This window comes from Centrocercus urophasianus, unplaced genomic scaffold, assembly GCF_019232065.1.
Source record: "Centrocercus urophasianus isolate 14NV4802_14NV808 unplaced genomic scaffold, USGS_Curo_1.0 seq_38, whole genome shotgun sequence".
Lineage (NCBI taxonomy): Eukaryota > Metazoa > Chordata > Aves > Galliformes > Phasianidae > Centrocercus > Centrocercus urophasianus.
The window spans coordinates 5,642,128-5,658,948 of NW_024884955.1; the positions used below are offsets into that span (position 1 = coordinate 5,642,128).

The 16,821-nt window shown below is 38.6% G+C and overlaps 1 protein-coding gene across 2 annotated transcripts in view; it reads right to left on the reverse strand.

The window, feature by feature from the left end:
* Nucleotides 1-6: 6 nt before the first annotated feature.
* ITCH (itchy E3 ubiquitin protein ligase) overlaps nucleotides 7-16,821 on the reverse strand; it is a 58,268-nt gene continuing 41,453 nt past the window's right edge. For both annotated transcript variants that reach the window (XM_042832318.1, XM_042832319.1), the window contains exons 10-20: nucleotides 16,188-16,362; nucleotides 15,024-15,090; nucleotides 13,118-13,202; nucleotides 11,445-11,573; nucleotides 10,770-10,842; nucleotides 9,739-9,810; nucleotides 7,959-8,047; nucleotides 7,187-7,346; nucleotides 6,778-6,911; nucleotides 2,034-2,174; nucleotides 7-256 (exon numbers count right to left, since the gene is read on the reverse strand). In XM_042832318.1, coding sequence (XP_042688252.1) covers nucleotides 97-256; nucleotides 2,034-2,174; nucleotides 6,778-6,911; nucleotides 7,187-7,346; nucleotides 7,959-8,047; nucleotides 9,739-9,810; nucleotides 10,770-10,842; nucleotides 11,445-11,573; nucleotides 13,118-13,202; nucleotides 15,024-15,090; nucleotides 16,188-16,362 — 1,285 coding nt within the window. In that variant the 3' untranslated portion in view covers nucleotides 7-96. The remainder of the gene's footprint in view (nucleotides 257-2,033; nucleotides 2,175-6,777; nucleotides 6,912-7,186; nucleotides 7,347-7,958; nucleotides 8,048-9,738; nucleotides 9,811-10,769; nucleotides 10,843-11,444; nucleotides 11,574-13,117; nucleotides 13,203-15,023; nucleotides 15,091-16,187; nucleotides 16,363-16,821) is intronic.

The following is a 16,821-nucleotide window of genomic DNA, read 5'->3' on the forward strand; positions in this document are numbered from 1 at the left end:
AACACGTGAGGCTTCTCTCACACATTCTCAGAACAGAACTGTCAGCCTTCACAAACTCTGTTCTTCAGACACTGACTGAAATTTAAGTACTACGTGTCACAGCCTGGATCTGGCAATAGTCAAACAATCCTTTACCTCCAGTTCCTTAGCATCAAAATACTGCAGATACTGCTGTGGCAGAATTTCATTGAAGCCTTCAAAAAACGCTTGTGTCTGTTCCTCAACACCTCGGGAAAGTCTCCATTCTGCTACCAGCCTGTAGAAGATACAGGAGGATAATTTAAAATGGGCTATGCCAACCCAAGTTAATCTCTGTTAGTTTATTCTGAAATGAACCATAAGTGATGTTAAGAAAAGTTACGTAAAGTCTGGGAAGTTCCGGGGACAGAGCACTGTGCAACTGCACCTGCAGCCTTCACTCTGTGCCAACAGTTTCAAGTTAAAACCCTGTGTTTCCAACCACTGCTACGGAAAGCATTTGAAGCTCAAACAGGAGGCAGCATCTACTCACTGATGATATTAATGAGAGCACAGCAGTCCCCAGGTATTTGGAGAAGGAAAAAAAAGGCAGAGCTAGATTCATCTAATATCGTCCCCAGAAATCTCAGTCATTATCCATGACAAGGTAAAATCTAGGTCAGGTGTACTGGTGAAGATAAGTAGGACTGCTAGCTTACCAAGAAACGACTATGTCCATTTGGAAAGTTCCATATTTGTTTCTGTTAATCATGAAACTTTGCTCTGTGGTAGAAACTCCACTCTCCATTAACAAAAAGGTGAAAAGCAGGCAGGAGACCCGAAGAACCTGAACCCAGGGAGAAGCAGATATTATGCTGAATTCAAGCCTAACCTGTCAGGAGAACTGGAATCTAAAGGAGAGATGAAACTCTGGGGAACATAACACAGGACCCAGAGTATGGCAGAAGAATATTACTTAGGCTGCAATCCGAGCTCTCCCTGGGTTCCTCAAAACTAGAAGAGAATGATCTTCTGCAGATACTGCTTACTCTCCATCCCAATCAGTATTTTGCACAACTGCAAAATGCCAATATGTTCCTTCTGCAAATGTTACAATTTCTGTGAACTGTTCTTGGACGACTCACGAAAGCAATTCCTACTCTCTCATCTCTCAAACCTTTCCCACAAAAAGCCTTCACAGAACACATCATAAGAAAGAGGAAAATTTTACTGATTCAATTTATCTCATGTCTGCCATGTGTGCAGTGGTTTCTCGTTTGTTTCCTCTTTGTTCTGAGCAGATCCTCTGTGTAAGATGATGCTGAAGTTCACACCTTAAAGCAGAGCTTGTACACTGCTGCTCACTGGGGATATTTAGAGACAAGGAGGGGATCTTTCGAGACAAGGCACCTCATAGTTTTTCTCCAGACCACCTGAGCTCATGGTTTTCTTCTGTAATCACTCGTAGGCTCCTTTCCTTGCTTTAAAACCTTCTGGTGCTGCTATATCATAATTCCTCATTTACGACAGTACAACACTTCACATTATTCACAATGCTGCCTTGTTACAAATGCCAGGACATAACAGCACTGTAAGGGCAGTTCACATGGAAACCAGTATCGAAACGATGCATTTTTAAAAACTCAAGTTTACCACAAAAGCATCCAAAAATGTTCTTTGGTTAAAAACAAGCAACAGCATAAATGGCTGGAGAGAATATCAGCAGTCTACAAAGGCAAAATGTGAATAATAATGTGTGCAATGGGGAACTACCATTCACATTTGTTGCCATGATGTTCTGCTAAACTAAATTATTTCTGGGAAAAAAACAAAACAAGTGGAGCTTCTACTAAACTGAATCTTTTGGGAAAAGTAATATATTTTTTAAAATATTTCCATCAATATTTTCCTTCCAAATGCAGAATCTGAACGATTGCCATATTTTGCCAACATCAGTAATTATTCATAGACAGAATTTCAATAATGCTTCATATTGCATAGTGACAGTATTTTCTTGATTGAGATAAAAGAAACAGGAGAGATAAGAGTACTTCAAAATCTTCACTTAATCTTACCTAATATATTCTTCTTTGTTTTCTTCTGTCACAAGAATGTTGCTACCATTTGGCTTCAAATCATGGCTTTTGATTTCACCCAGAATTTCTTTATCAACTGAGAAAAACATTTCCAAGCCACATTCTTCAATATCATTCTCTCTGCAAGGAAGAAAACGTGATAATAAATAACCAGGTCCAGACTGTGCACGCAGTAGAATTGACGTGTATGAAGAATATAGGGGCTTTTCTTAACTGTTTAGAGCTCAAGAATCAAGTTAAGGAAATGTTACACAATAACTGTGGTTCTGTAAGATTCACCCCACTGATGTGCATAAGCAAACTGTGCACTAGGTACAATAGCATCCTTAAATTCATGTGTCACTGGGCTGACAAACTACCCACTGCCTCTAAGCGGAATGCCCATGGAATACAAAAACCTTTCAATAATGACACTGTTGTGTTTCATTACCTGCTGCCTTGCCAAGTAATAGCAGATAAGAAGAGAAAGACTCAGAATGCTTAATGAACTATCTTCAACTCCAGTATATTTATGGGACTGTCTTGTAAACGTATCAAAACATCCCAAGCTCCTAAGTTAACAAAATAATGCATTCCTGAGAAAGAGGAATTTTCTCATTAGAGACTTGGAAGTAAGAAGAACCTTCATTCAACAAACACTGCTGGGATCTCTGTTCTCTCTATATGGTTCAGTAGCCAGAATAACAGGTGCAACATTGCAATGTCTATGTTGGTAAGTGCTCCTAGACAGCAGCGATGCACATACGCAGGGTGCTGTGCTGGGGCAGGCAGGGACAAGGCTGCTGTCCCCGCGGCAGCCACACGGTGCAGTGCTTTGCACTTGCTGCTAGAGCAGCACTGGTCGCACAGCCACGTTTTGGCTCCTGCCAAACAGTGCCGGCACAGCATCAACTCTGCAGCCCCTGAGCCAGCAGGGCTGGGTGTGGGCAAGAGGAGGGGGAAGGGCCATCAGCAGGGCACTGATCTACACTGACGGAAGGGATGTTGCACACCAGGTGATGCCACACACAGCACAAACAGCTGGGGAAGGGGCACAGCACGTACTGAGGTCCTGCTTTCCAAGGGGTGGCCAAACACTGCTTACTACTGATGGATCTCCCATCCCTCGGGGTGTCCAAGGACAGGCTGGATGGGGACAAGATGATCCAGTGGTTGGCAACCCTGCTGGCAGCAGTGGAGCTGGAACCAGATGGACTTTGAGGTCCCTTCCAACCCAGGTCATTCTATAGTGAGCAGAGGATAATTGTTTTCTCCCCCTGTACGGCCTTTGCTTGATGTTTTTCTTTTTCCTTTAAATTGTCCTTGTCTCAACCTACGAGCATTTCATTCATTTATTTTCCAACCACATTTTCTTTCCCCCCTCTTCCTTTGAGGAGGGGCAGTGACAGCATGGGGTGGTGGTGTTCTGTCGACAACTGGTGTGAACCCACCACTTGATGAACACTTCCAACATAAAATGCAAGTGTCCTGAGCTACAAACATAGAAACAGCAATACTGAAAACACCACCGTGATGTATTTAGTGCTGTGATGCAACGGTGCTTCTCAATTTCATCTCTCCAAAATACAATATGAAATCTCAGGAGAGCTGACGGATGGCAAAATAAAATTACTTCTTCCTTTCAAATGAAAGACACCTGCTTTGACTCAGCTTGAGCAGAGGGGCCTCACTAGACGAACTCTCAAGGACTTTCCAAACAAAGTAATTCTGCAGATTTTCTGAAACAGTGGAAATGAGAAAAACGAGCAGAAAGTGATTCCACATTACTGCAAAACTTCCTGGGAACTTGCATCATTTGCTTTTTTGGTGATTAATAACATGGTATCCACACTCTGCCAGCTGTGTTTTTTTTTTTTTACTGCACACTTACAGTCATCTCCTTCAGCAGTGCTGGTAAGCAGGTCCAGCTGCTGACCTCTGCATGTAGAGCTCAGTGCACAGTGCTTAGAGGTCTGAAGGTTCTTCTCTGAAATGCTCACAAACTTCCGTGTTTACTCAAAAAGGGGCAAAGCTTTCATGAACTCCAGATTAGAAGACTGCTGTATCAGTACAGACACTGCAATTGATATATAGCTTGTGTTTTTGCTAGAGATAGCTTTCAGAAAACTTCTTGCTACAGCCCTAAGTTTCCTCATCGCTTTTTTTTCTGAGGCAATGAACTAGAAGTTAAAAAAAAAAATAATCCAAACAGCCAAACTAGCCAAAAAGAAACCCCCTCAAAATACTAAGTGTAAATTAATAAAAGCGTATGTAACCAGGAATTTGAAACTAACATTTAGAGTGAAATGCAAAAGCTGTTTTTGACAAGTTCTGAGTTTCCTAGCTCCCTATACTTCCTGTGTAAGCTTCTCCTGGTAGGACTGCTGGTCCTACTTGGAAACATACTCAAACTTCTTGTACTTGGAAAGCTCACACAAACTATCACCTGAAAGCTGTCTGGTAATGCTGCACACGTTGAAGTAAAGGTGAGGAGGGGGAAAAAGTAATCTGTAATATCTACAAGTCCTCTTCACTGCCACTGACAAGTAGCTTAGACTGATATGCAGAAGGCTCTGTGCTCTCTTTTGATCCATTACAGTAACACAAGCATCAGAAGAACTATACAGAGGATAAATACAACACACTTCTGCACCAAAAGACCTTCAAGTTATCTATCAGATGTTATTAAAAAAAACCCAAAACACTGCTTTGAAATGTGCAAACGATAGTGCTGAACAAGTGCCCAGCTCACCTGTACTGCACAGACAAATGCAAAGAGGTGGCTATGTTCACACAAGGTTAATACCACTCCTTCACTCTTAGACTTTCCACAGAACAGGAATGGATTGACATTGTTCTTAAGGTAAATTTTGTTACATGTGGTACTTATTAGAATTTATTCACAAGTTCCATGTGCCTTGATTAAAGAGCAATTAGTGTAAATTTCTTTCCTGTAGCTTGCCTTTCTCTCACTGCTGTATTTGTTTGGTTTCTAAAACCCAGTGAGTCATAGGATAACTGTGGGAATTCAACAAAAACTGTTTAGAGCAGCAGCTGTGGAGCAAGATAAACAGCATGAGGACCAAGGACACCTCTAGAAGAACGAACATCTCACGGCTCTGACTGGAGAAGTGCCTGCGTGAATGGTTGAAGAGTGTTTGTAGAATGCTCTGCTGGCATGTAAAGGTGGATGGGGAAGTTGTAGGGGTGGATGGGAAAGCTAGAAAAAGAAAACCTGTGATGTGAGAACTTGTAAGAAATGATTTGGATCATTCACATCTGAGTCCGTGCATCAGACGCTGCAGATAACAAATGGTGTCTTCTTCTTATGAAGAAAGAAATACACACCTACTAGAGGTTCTTTAATTACAAGAATCAAGCCTTCCATCTTTTTTTCCCTTTCAGGTCTCAATTTCTCGGCATCTTTACTCAAATACCAACTACTGAAGTTTCCTAATGAAATGTTCACTTACACACCTTCTAACAGCACATTACCCAGCACAGAACAGGCTACTTTTTCAAAACTGATCCAAAACTCCTATTTCAACTTGCAAATATCTCAAAAGCTCTCTCACCCTTTCTTCCTTGCTTACGATAACACTCCCAAGATTCATCACCAGAGATTCACTACTTTTTGTCTGTCATGTTTCTGCTTTTAAAAAATGCATTCATCTCCTAAGCTTTTTAAAAAACGCTTCATCGTTCTGGAGTGAAATAAGTTTTACCTCTCTAGACACATAAACCAGCCTAACTCTGCCGATTTTTAAAAAATTATTATTTATTATTATAGCAGTAGAAGTTTTAACTGACTTTTTGTCCCTTCTACTCCTCAGCCCCCAAGTCTTGCTTTTAACTGTCAGGAAAGGAAAATCACCACTGCTATTAGAAGAAACGATGCATAACAACCCTTGAATCTTGCTCTTACAGAATTAGTACCAAATTACAATGCCTTAGAACTAAATGCTGTTTAAAATTATTACTAAGTGGTATTTTTGGTGACATTTCCAAAATAGTTCTTGTCCATAAACTGCAGATCCTTTCTACTTACTGCTCTCTGGAGAGGAAATCTGCAAAGGAGTGAAGGAGGACTTAAAAAGAATACGAATGTAGAGCGTACAGATGATTGACAATGCATACATGGAAGGCTAGATGTAGAAATGGGCTTAAATCATCCACCTTGGAGCAAAAAAGCAACAACAGCTAGAAAATATACAAGAATTAACTTTAAATCCTTGATATTAATTGTTCAGTAAAAAATGCAGCTACGACTGACATAAGAATTACGTGACAGCAAATAATAATCTACATTTACTAACTGCAAGTCACTGTAAGTCCCAATGTGCTTTCTAACTAAATCAGCTATTTTAAAGCACTACTGACAGGAATTTTGCTGATTTCTTTCGCTGATTTCCAGGTTCAATGGAATTTACTTGTGTTATTAGTAACAGCATGCAAGAGTACTGCTTCTGTCTAGCTACATTTATTTAAAAACAGTAATAATGGAACACAAGATGCTGTGCAGAATATCCAGTGAACTAAAAATGCAATGAAGTCTTGTATATCTAATTATTTGTGTATCTCAAATGAGGGTAAAAGTTCCATTACTGTTCTGTAATTGACATACCCTGCTGCTCACTGGTGGTTTGGGTTTTTTTCAGTAATAAATTTACATTCCCTTTCTGGCATAAGTGAAAAAAATAAACATTTTATTGCCATTTCAAGAACAAAATCAAGTCAAACTCACTTTACCCAGATGAGAGAGTTGTAAAACTCTGGGTCAACAGATTCTAAATCCTTGAGTCCTACTGGCTTGTTTAAGATACGTTTATAGAACGGCAGAGAGAAACCAGTGTCAATGAATTTTCCATGGAACAAAGCCTGAAGAACATGAAAACAAACAAAATAATGCAAAGGATGACTGAATACTCAATATGACAACATTCTGTACTGTGAACCAATGAAATTTGAGAGCTCAATATTAGAGCAACCCAGAATATTACAGCTGCTAATATATTTGATTCATTTATACTCATAGTAGTTATACCCAAACACCTCGTAAAAATTTTAGCTCAAAGATGCATTTTTAATTATTCATTTGATGACAAAATATTTCAAGGAAAAATTGCAGAGATAACTTTTGTTTTTGAACATACCATGGCAATGAACCTTCCAATGAAACGGAAGTATTTCAGATGGTCTGGATTAATGTAGGAGGCTGGGTTTATCTGTAAGCAGTAGTTATCTTTTCCAGCATATTCAAACAGGCAATACATTGGGTTCAAAACTTCATGTGATAACAGAAAGAACCATTCCCTGAAATCACAAACAACAAAAAGTACATCTCAAAAGATTAAAAATGAGCTGAACAAACTGATAAGCTGAAAGTTGACCTAGAAACTTGCCAATACAAGTAGTCAAGCTGACTTCTTTCCCAGAAATTATGGCTAAACTGAACTGAAACTAACAAAAATGATGGTTTAGTAAGCAAAGTTACAATGTTATCCTACCATCAGTGGTGTGAAAAATGACTCCTCATTTTAAACAGGCAATTAAAATGCTATCATGGGCTTAAACTGTAAACTTTTAGGCAATGCTAATTAATTTATGCTCTTCTCATTATATTCACGTAAGAGGTTTGACTTGAAAGTAGATTTCCAGGCATTTTCAGTAAACCTCTACTGTGGTTATCAACAGTCATGACAAAGCCAATAAACTCTGCATCTGTTGAGACAGATTAAAGCAATTCCTAAAGTGAACTGAAAAGAGTCTTAAACAGTTTTAAGGCATGCAGTGATATTCTAAGAAAAGATAAGGAATGAGCTTTGCTAATATTCTGAAAGCGCTGCAGTCCAAGGACGTACTTCAGAGAAGCCTTCAGAAAAGCTTGCAGGAAAAACCATTATTTGCCATTTTAGTTCAGCTCACCTTGCAACACCTCCATAATCTAAGCCTTCTTCACCAGGGAAAATAACCCACAAACGTCTCCGCAGATCCTGAGGGCTGAAGCTCATTATCTTAGTAAAAGAAAAACAATCCATTTACGTGAAGAAAACAGCTATAAGCATTGGCTGGGCATATTACTATTTACTACACCAAGCAGCATTCAATGAATCATGAACTCATGAAATAGCAGAATCATAGGATTGCTCAGGTTGGAAAAGACCTTAAAGATCATCGAGTCCAACCACAACCCAACCATCCTACCCTAACTCTAACAGCCCTCTGCTAAATCATGGCCCTGAGCACCACATCCAAACAGTTTCAAACGCATCCAGGGATGGTGACTCAACCACCTCCCTGGGGAGCCCATTTCACTGCTCAACAACCCTTCCTGCAACAAAGTTTGTCCTGATATCTAACGTTCACTGAGGCATTAGTAGCAAACATATTTCCACAAATTAACAAGAAAGAAAAATAATAATTTGCAAATCAAAGACTCATGCTTAGGCCAACAGCCTGCACATAAGTACCTGACAAAAAAAAAAGAAAACAGCCAAAAAATAACACTGGGGCCAAAGCACATACATTCAGGATCTTTAAAATACAACATTGAATGGCACCTGAGGGGCACCCAAGTTACAAGCAGTGAAGAAAAAACGCAAAAAAAAAAAACAAAAAACCACCTAGAATGAAAATTGTTTGCAATGACAGGCATAGAATTTGGATAAAAAATTATTTTAAAATCTCTACTAGCCTGTAGTTATCATCACAGCAAATTCTGTATTTCCAACACAAATAACTACTACTGACAAATGATTAACTACAGTTAATCATCATCTAAACTACTGATCAAGCAGCATGTTCTCTTAAACATTCCAAGGTCTGTTGACATGCACATGGTCGTACTACCTCTCTCTTGCTTCTTTCTAGTAGTAACATAATTTTATTACTTCTATAATTACTATAAAATGACAAAGTGCAATTTCAGAAATTAGTTTGGAGTCAATTTTCAGTTCCAGGGCTTGTTTTGTCTGCTACTAGCCCCCTTTATTATTTGACCAAGCAGATTCTCATGTAGTTTCTGCATGCTCAAATTTGTTTCTATCAGACTGAAAAGCAGCTGCTCTCAGCTTCTATTTAACAAGCAACAGAAGCAATTATTGCCACAATTAACATTAAAAAAGTAAAAGGAGAATTCCAAAGCACTTACAAATACTGTACAGAAACAAATTTTAAGCATGGTTTAAGTCTCTAAGCATTGTGAAATTTTGCTACTAGTAATTTAAATACAATTCATCATTTTGGTTTTCTTCAACCACCTCATTACTCTTCTGAAGATCTCTAACACTGAGACAAAGTTCAGCTTAATGTATTTTGGTACAAAAGTGTGCTTATGGAACACAGGATAAGTGTGCCAACACAGCAGAGCACGCTAACTTCCACAGGAGGGGGAGCTGCACTCTTCCCAAAACAAGATTTTAAAGAACTTAGTGGAAAAACAAATAATTTATATGCATATATAAACAGATAGAGAAGACATAGATATATTTATATTTGTTTCATGGACACAGTGACACTTGGAGACACAATTTCACATTTTTGCATAATCTTTAGATATACAAGCAAGGCTGCATGCTGTTAGTTTTTGTTAGTCTCTATTCAAATAACATTATTAAGATGTCAGGGCATTAAGAATGACACACAGATAACAGATTACTTCAATTCAACTTCTTATGCCCACTACTAATATGTTTTAGTACAATACCTGTTGAAATGAGTCTTCAAATAATGTTTTTCTGCTCACTGTGATCTTTATGTGTTGTGGCATTGCCAGTTGCTGAAATGACATTTTGCAGAGGTGAGATACACAATCACTTCATGTTTCTAATACTGTTTTAACTGTAGTTTACTACAGACACTGTTTTAAGAGGTAAAGGTGGATGTCACTAATCCATATAAGCAGCCAGCAATCAAGACACTTTCACTTCAATTTATGCCAAGAACAATTGCTTCCACAACTGAGATCTACAGCAAGGTACACAGGTCTTCTGATCCTGCTTTGAGCAGCTTCAAAGTGTACTCTGCCAGAACGTAGGAAAACATTAAGATCAAACACATGCTCTAAATCAGCAGGCCTTCCAGCACAACATTTAATTAAAAAAAAAAACAAAACGTTCTGTGGTTGTTCTGTGCAAGGTGAAAAATTAAGCACCACTCTGCTTTTTCAAACTATAATTCATGGACTTCTGAAAACTGAACCAGTTAAAACAAAGACTTTTTCCAAGGCACCAAGTTACATAATCCTATTGTATTTGCAGAATTTAAAGGACCAAGACTAACAGTGCAATTTGCTCCTACGTGAGGCCATTCCAATCTGTAACATAGGATATTCTTCCAAGCTTAGACATAAATGTTCTGTGCCAGACATCTTGCTCTTTCTTTCAGAAGCATTTATGCAGAAACTACATCGTGTATTAACCATATTTCAGAATACTGTGCTTTCACACATCTACTTACTAACAGTGTAAGGAAAACTGCAGTCTTAAATTCAGCAGTTTGCAAAATAAACTGTAAATAAATGTAGGTTTTCTATACCAAGTTTTAAAGCTGCCTTCCCACTTCCATCAATTTATGCAGGCCTGGTGTTTTTTCTCCCCTTTTTAAATTCACTTAAAGTAGGTTAATTAATTTTATTTGATTAATCTTATTTGTAGAGCACTGAATAAGTGGTTCATTCACAGCAAGTCAGCAGAACACAAAAAAGCAAACAAATGTTCCCAATAAAGAAATCCATACCTGACACCAGAATCGGAAATAATGGACCTTTGCCTTGAAATCCCGAACATAGGCTATGTGGGGCCCATTGTCTCTGGAACCAAAGCAAGAAGAAAGAATTTCAAGAGTGTTTCCGTAATTTAAGACAAAGTCTGCTGATTTATTATCTATGTAGCTACACGGTTCAGTTGGCTTTCTGGCTGGATATTCTTTTCACTTGAGAATGTAGGCTTTTTGCATTTTTAAACTAAAACAACCTCTCCTTTGTAAAGTGTATATGCAGTATTTTTTCAACAGTATCTACCTATTAATTGTATTTAGAAATGTAATAAGAATGGAATGTCATTGACCATTCGGTTAATTTAAGTTTGTACTTAAGTTCTGGTTTTAATTCCACTTAATCTCCTAAAATGCAAATAAAGAAAGAGTATTTACAAAAAGAAAGACTAGTAAATGGAAGAAAGGGATCTGGTCATTAGAAATACCAATAAACTTCATGTCATATCTGCTAGTTAGCAAGGGGAATTCTGAAGTGTTCAAAACACTCCTCTTCAGGAGGAGTTATCAGTGGACTAAAAAATAAAAAAAAAAGGTTACATGAAAAGCTTCCTGTACACAAAACAAAGAGGAAATAAACTTTCAAAACTGATGGCTGTTGAACTTCACGTTTAAAAGCTAGTAGTCAAAGACACTTACAGAGCAGACTTGCCCGTGCGGGGATCTATGTATGTAGTGGTTCTTCTATTGTGATCCACAAAGTACGGAATGCCATCCACAGTAAATCGCATTTCCCAACCCTCAGGTAAGGGTTTCTCATTTAATTGACTGTGAGTACAAGAAAACACATGGGAACTTCATGCAACTTAACACAATTAAGGCAACCGATCAGTGACTGGAGACAGTAACAATTTTAGTGCGTCTAGAAGTGCAGGCTGAGAAACTTTCCATTTATTCTGTCTTGTTCTCTCCGATTTTCAAGTCAGCTCTCAGACCACAGTGATTGTTTAAACAAATTTTTAGCTCTTTCAGTTGCATTATCTAGAATAACAGCAAATAGAAACTGTCATTTTTACTCTGAAACTGACACTGCCTTACTAAATAGCTTTAGCTACCTCACGTATAATTGCAGCAGCCAAAAGCTTCGAGTGTTTCAGAATGACAAAAATAAAAGAACATAAAGGAAATACAAACAGCCCTCTTGTGTAACTTTTTGACAACTTCCAACTCAAGTCTGATATCAGTGTAAGGGTATCTTGAAATACTTGGAAATCTTCAGCAGTATCCACCAAAGTGTTCCCAGAGACCTTCCCCCATGGAAAGACACTGTAGGATCATGTTTCAAGCTATAAATGTAGGTGGCTATTAGAAATAATAGTGTTTTCCATTCAGTTAGCTGCTGCGGATGTGCCTGGCACAGAAAGGCCGTGTTCTCTGGCTACAGCTATTAGCACCTCCACTTCTCTTCCTCTTGTGTAAGGGAGAGGTGAAGTTGTTTCACCTGGTGGAAATTTTCATCTCACTCAGAAAATCTGGGATGAAACATCCTTCACTCTTCACTTCCTACCTCCGAGAGACAAAGAAACTGGACCCCAAACTAAATAGTAATAACACTAATCAATTACTTGTGGTGGTGTCCCAAGTTTTCTTTGTTTCTCTTTTGTAGTTTTGTTTTTTTTTTTTTTAATTTAAAAAAATGATAAGGAGGAAGTGCTGCGGTTCCTGGAGTTTGTGTTTTATCTCTATCTCTTTGCTATTGTCTGTTTGATAAACAATGTCTTGACTCAGAATCTTCTACATCACAGGATGCACGAAATCCTTCTCTCTCTCCCGCAGCAATACAAATATACATACAATACATAAAAATAGTAGGAACTGTTCTGGGGAATTAACTCATTGCTGCTGACCAAGATTTTCCTGCTAACTCTATTATTACTCTGTGGTATTTTTGACAATCTCCATTTCAGTGGCATCCTTTAAAAATCACCGTCTGAGAACTGTGTATAGGACATGGGGGAATGGTTTTAAACTGGGACAGGGGAGGTTTAGGTTGGATATTAGGAGGAAGTTTTTCACCCAGAGGGTGGTGAAGCACTGGCACAGGTTGCCCAAGGAGGCTGTGGATGCCTCATCCCTGCAGGCATTCAAGGCCAGGCTGGATGTGGCTCTGGGCAGCCTGGGCTGCTGTTGGTGACCTGCACACAGCAGGGGGTTGGAACTGGATGATCTTTAAGATCCCTTTCAACTCAGGCCATTCTATGATTCTGTGACAGCCTATGTTTGAGCCACAAGCAGCATCACCGAGCCCTCATCATCGTTACTTTGTTACATTTTCACTTCAGATTTACAAGAAGCTGCAATTGATTTCTTACCCCTGACTCCTAGGATCTTCCCACTGCGTGATACGTGTGTTGTGATTGACAAAATACACTCTGCCATTGCTGTCAGTTCTCTTTTCTAAAAATATACAAAAGGAAAACAAATTTCAAGACCTAGGTTACCATACTGTTGAAACATGAAATTAAACAAATAAATCCAACTACCAGAGCCTGCCACAGCCTCACCTGTGTCCAAGTTTCTCCATACCTCCTCAGACACAACAGCTTTTCACTTTCATTGACATTATGCCTTACTAGGCTATTCACAAACGGGAGTTTATTTAAATAATTCCAACTGCTAATAATCATATGAAACTGCATCATCACCCATCCCCAGTGAAAAGCTGTACTTATGGTGTTCATGCAGAATTTCTTAGCATCTCAATTTTTACCATGAAAAGATCAGCTGTCTACAACTGTGCAGCTAATAGCAGTGAGTCTGGACATCACAGTAACAACAGAAACATTTGTGGGAAGGAAACAGTTAACCACAAGAGATTCACCTTCATTACACACACTGGCCTTCTTCTTGCACTTCTTAAAAAGCTTTTTCAGGTATTTTTCCAAGTTAAAAATGTATAAGAATTAAAACATAGATAAGATGATTTTCTCTATTAAGATCCTTTACCATGTTTTTTTTTTAGCTCTAAGAAAAAAACAATTGGAAGCAAGCAAAAAGAGAAGCTGTTTTCTCCACAAGAAATCCCAGCTGCTTTGATTTTTGCTACATTATTCACAAACCATACAGACAATGAAGACAAAAGAGGCTGCAGAGGTACATAAAAGAATCAAGAAAGTACAAAGGTTTGTGAACAGCAGTATCATCTTTCATACTCATCTAACAGACAGGAAATGAAAGTGAACGTGGTTTCCAAGGTTTTTGCTCAGGTAAATATGTGTCCATGACTCTAAACCGTTTACAATAAATGCAAGGATTTGGTCTTCTGGATCATCTGGCATTTCTTTACACCATTTTTATTTAGGGAGTTATGAGGCATGCAGAATGTAGAAGACAAATGACAAAAAAAGGCCAAAGTTTGACTACAATAGGTAAAAAGCTACAATTTACAAGGGAAGTCTGGAAGCAGACACTTGTCCACAGGAGCTGCACTGGCAGCAACATTCATCTCAATATGGAAATGCAGTTTCATGGCTTCCCAAGCAACATCAGTCTGAAAAACATGCTTTGAAATATTGCATATGTAGTGCAACAAAGCGCAACAACGTTATGGCGTGATGTTGCATCTACATGAGAACAGAAATCCAAGCAATGTTTGAAAAACAAAACAACAAAATCCCAACTCTAACTCTGACAGGCAGCCACTTGCTTTAAAATTAAACAATCCTGATAACACTGCCTGTGTATCATGAAACCTGAGTTCTCACATCTGCTTCACAGTCACAGGAATTAAATTTTACATTTTTATACACATGCACAAAAAATTGCATTCACTGTAAACTGTTAAACCTGTGAAGTACAAAACCAAACAAATTTATCCCAGGGAGAGGGACAAGTCCAGGAGTGATTATTAGTTGTCATTACAAAAGCTTTTCAGAGCAATAAATACCCAGGGTGGCGGGAGAGGGGGTAAACCCTGCCTAAGGAAAGTGGTGAAAAATAGGATGACAGTGTGAAAGAAGCTACTGTGACACAACAATTTCTGAGAGAAAACAGAATACTCTGTAGTTTCTAAAGCACTTCAGAACTGCACATCCTTGTCAGGACGTGACATTTTAACAGAATGCTTGATTGGATTTAATTTTGAAAGGAAAAATAATCTAGATTTTCATTTAAACAAAAGTAGCCTAGAAAAGCTGATAAAATAACTTGGCAGAAATCTTTAATGCTTTAATGTCTAATTACACTGCCTTACAAAACACTATTTCAAATCAGCCTTACCCCATCCAGGTGGCAGTGGGCCAAGGGGATCAAATTCTTTGTTCTGAGTGGAAGAAAAGTCCTGGTTCTGCAAGTCACACAAACAAATGGTGCATTAATAATGGCCAGCTACCATCCATTTGCTTTCCAGATAATGGCCAGCTACCATCCATTTGCTTTCCAGATGTTCTAACGCAGCCATCATAAATTACTGAAGTATATATGCATTTTTGTTGATTTTACATATAACTAAAGATGCCAACATTTTTTTTTTTTTCCTAAAAAAAAAAGAAAAAAAAAAAAAAAAAAAAAAAAGTGGAAACTGCAAGCAAAGACAGCATGCAGTTATTACAAATTGGTCTTTTCTTTGGCCTCACTTATTCCCTGGTACTAAGCTCTTCTGTTAGCTAATTTTACAGCCCTTGGCATGCCTCATGAACTGCAGAGCCAAGAAAATAATTATCCTTTGTGAAGTGCCCCTGCCTAAGCAGAAGGAAATTAGTACAGTAGTACCCAAAACAATCAGAAAGCAAGCCACTTCATTCCTGCATACAGTACTCTTTTCCCCACCACTCAGAACCTGCTCTGCTCTTGACAGGCTAGTAGCATTTCAGTTTCTGTAGCCTACTTCAGAGGCACTGCACCTACTGTTATAGGCATTACTCCTGCTATTCAGAGGCAAGCAACACACTTGCAATTCTGGAAGGTTTATCTTCAATTCCTCTGCCTTGATTACATTCATTTCATTTCACCCAGAGTAGAAACATGTCCTGTGAGCCTGCCTTCCTTCCCAGTCTTTGGCTAAGCCATTGCAAGACACAATATAAATAAAACAGCACTAATTTTATCAATATTAGACATAAATTTTAAAAAGAACATCAGCTATATTCAGCTGTAATATATATTATATATATGCAAAAACCATCACGCTGCCTACAGCCATTGCAAGGACATGGGCCAAGGTTACCAATTACTACTTCATCCCATGCCACAAACTCAAAGCTACGATACATCTCAAGAATAAACTGTAACGAAGCCTGGAATCATTGCCAGAAGAAGTCACCCACAAACAGGCTCAAAACAATCGTATAAACCCAGCTTCAATCTGCAGAAGAGAGAATAATGGGTTCAGAACTCGGAAAAGATGCTTCTCTTAGCTTTTACAGTCAGCACTGCGTTTCTTACCCCATAGATAAACCTCTGATTGAACTGCTGCATCGCTCCTTGAAGCTGACTGCGCTGAAGCTGCCACTGTTCGTAGTTTCGGACAGACTCTAACGTTGGCCTCTGCCACGTTGTTGTTCTCGTGAAGTGGTCAACGTAGTAAATTCTCCCCATGTTGTCAACTCGTCGCTCCCAGCTTTAAAAAATTAAAAATAAAATTAGATCTGCGAGTTCTCAAGAGCACCAGTTGTAATGGTTCAGCAGCACTTACAGGCAAACAGCCATTACATTTGGAAGCAGACCTGAGGCACAGGCTCATTAATAGATGTGGTTTTCATCTTTTGCTCTCCACTAATGCTATGTAAAGAGCTAAAATAACATGTAATCCCCTCTATGTTCTTCCCAACTCAGATTCATTCTAATTCCTGCACTTCCAGTTTAAGCACTGAAAGGTTGAAACCTACCTTTCAAGTGCTACACCAAACACTGTCAATAATGTACTGTTACTACTGCATTTACCCCAGCCAATCTGTAAGACAATAATCTGCAGGCTTCTCATAAAGACAAGAAAAACTCAGATAGCTGAGTTTTACAAGATTTCTTCATGCTCTTTTCAATAAGTTCAATCTGTTTGGACAGAAATTCTTGTTTGCTG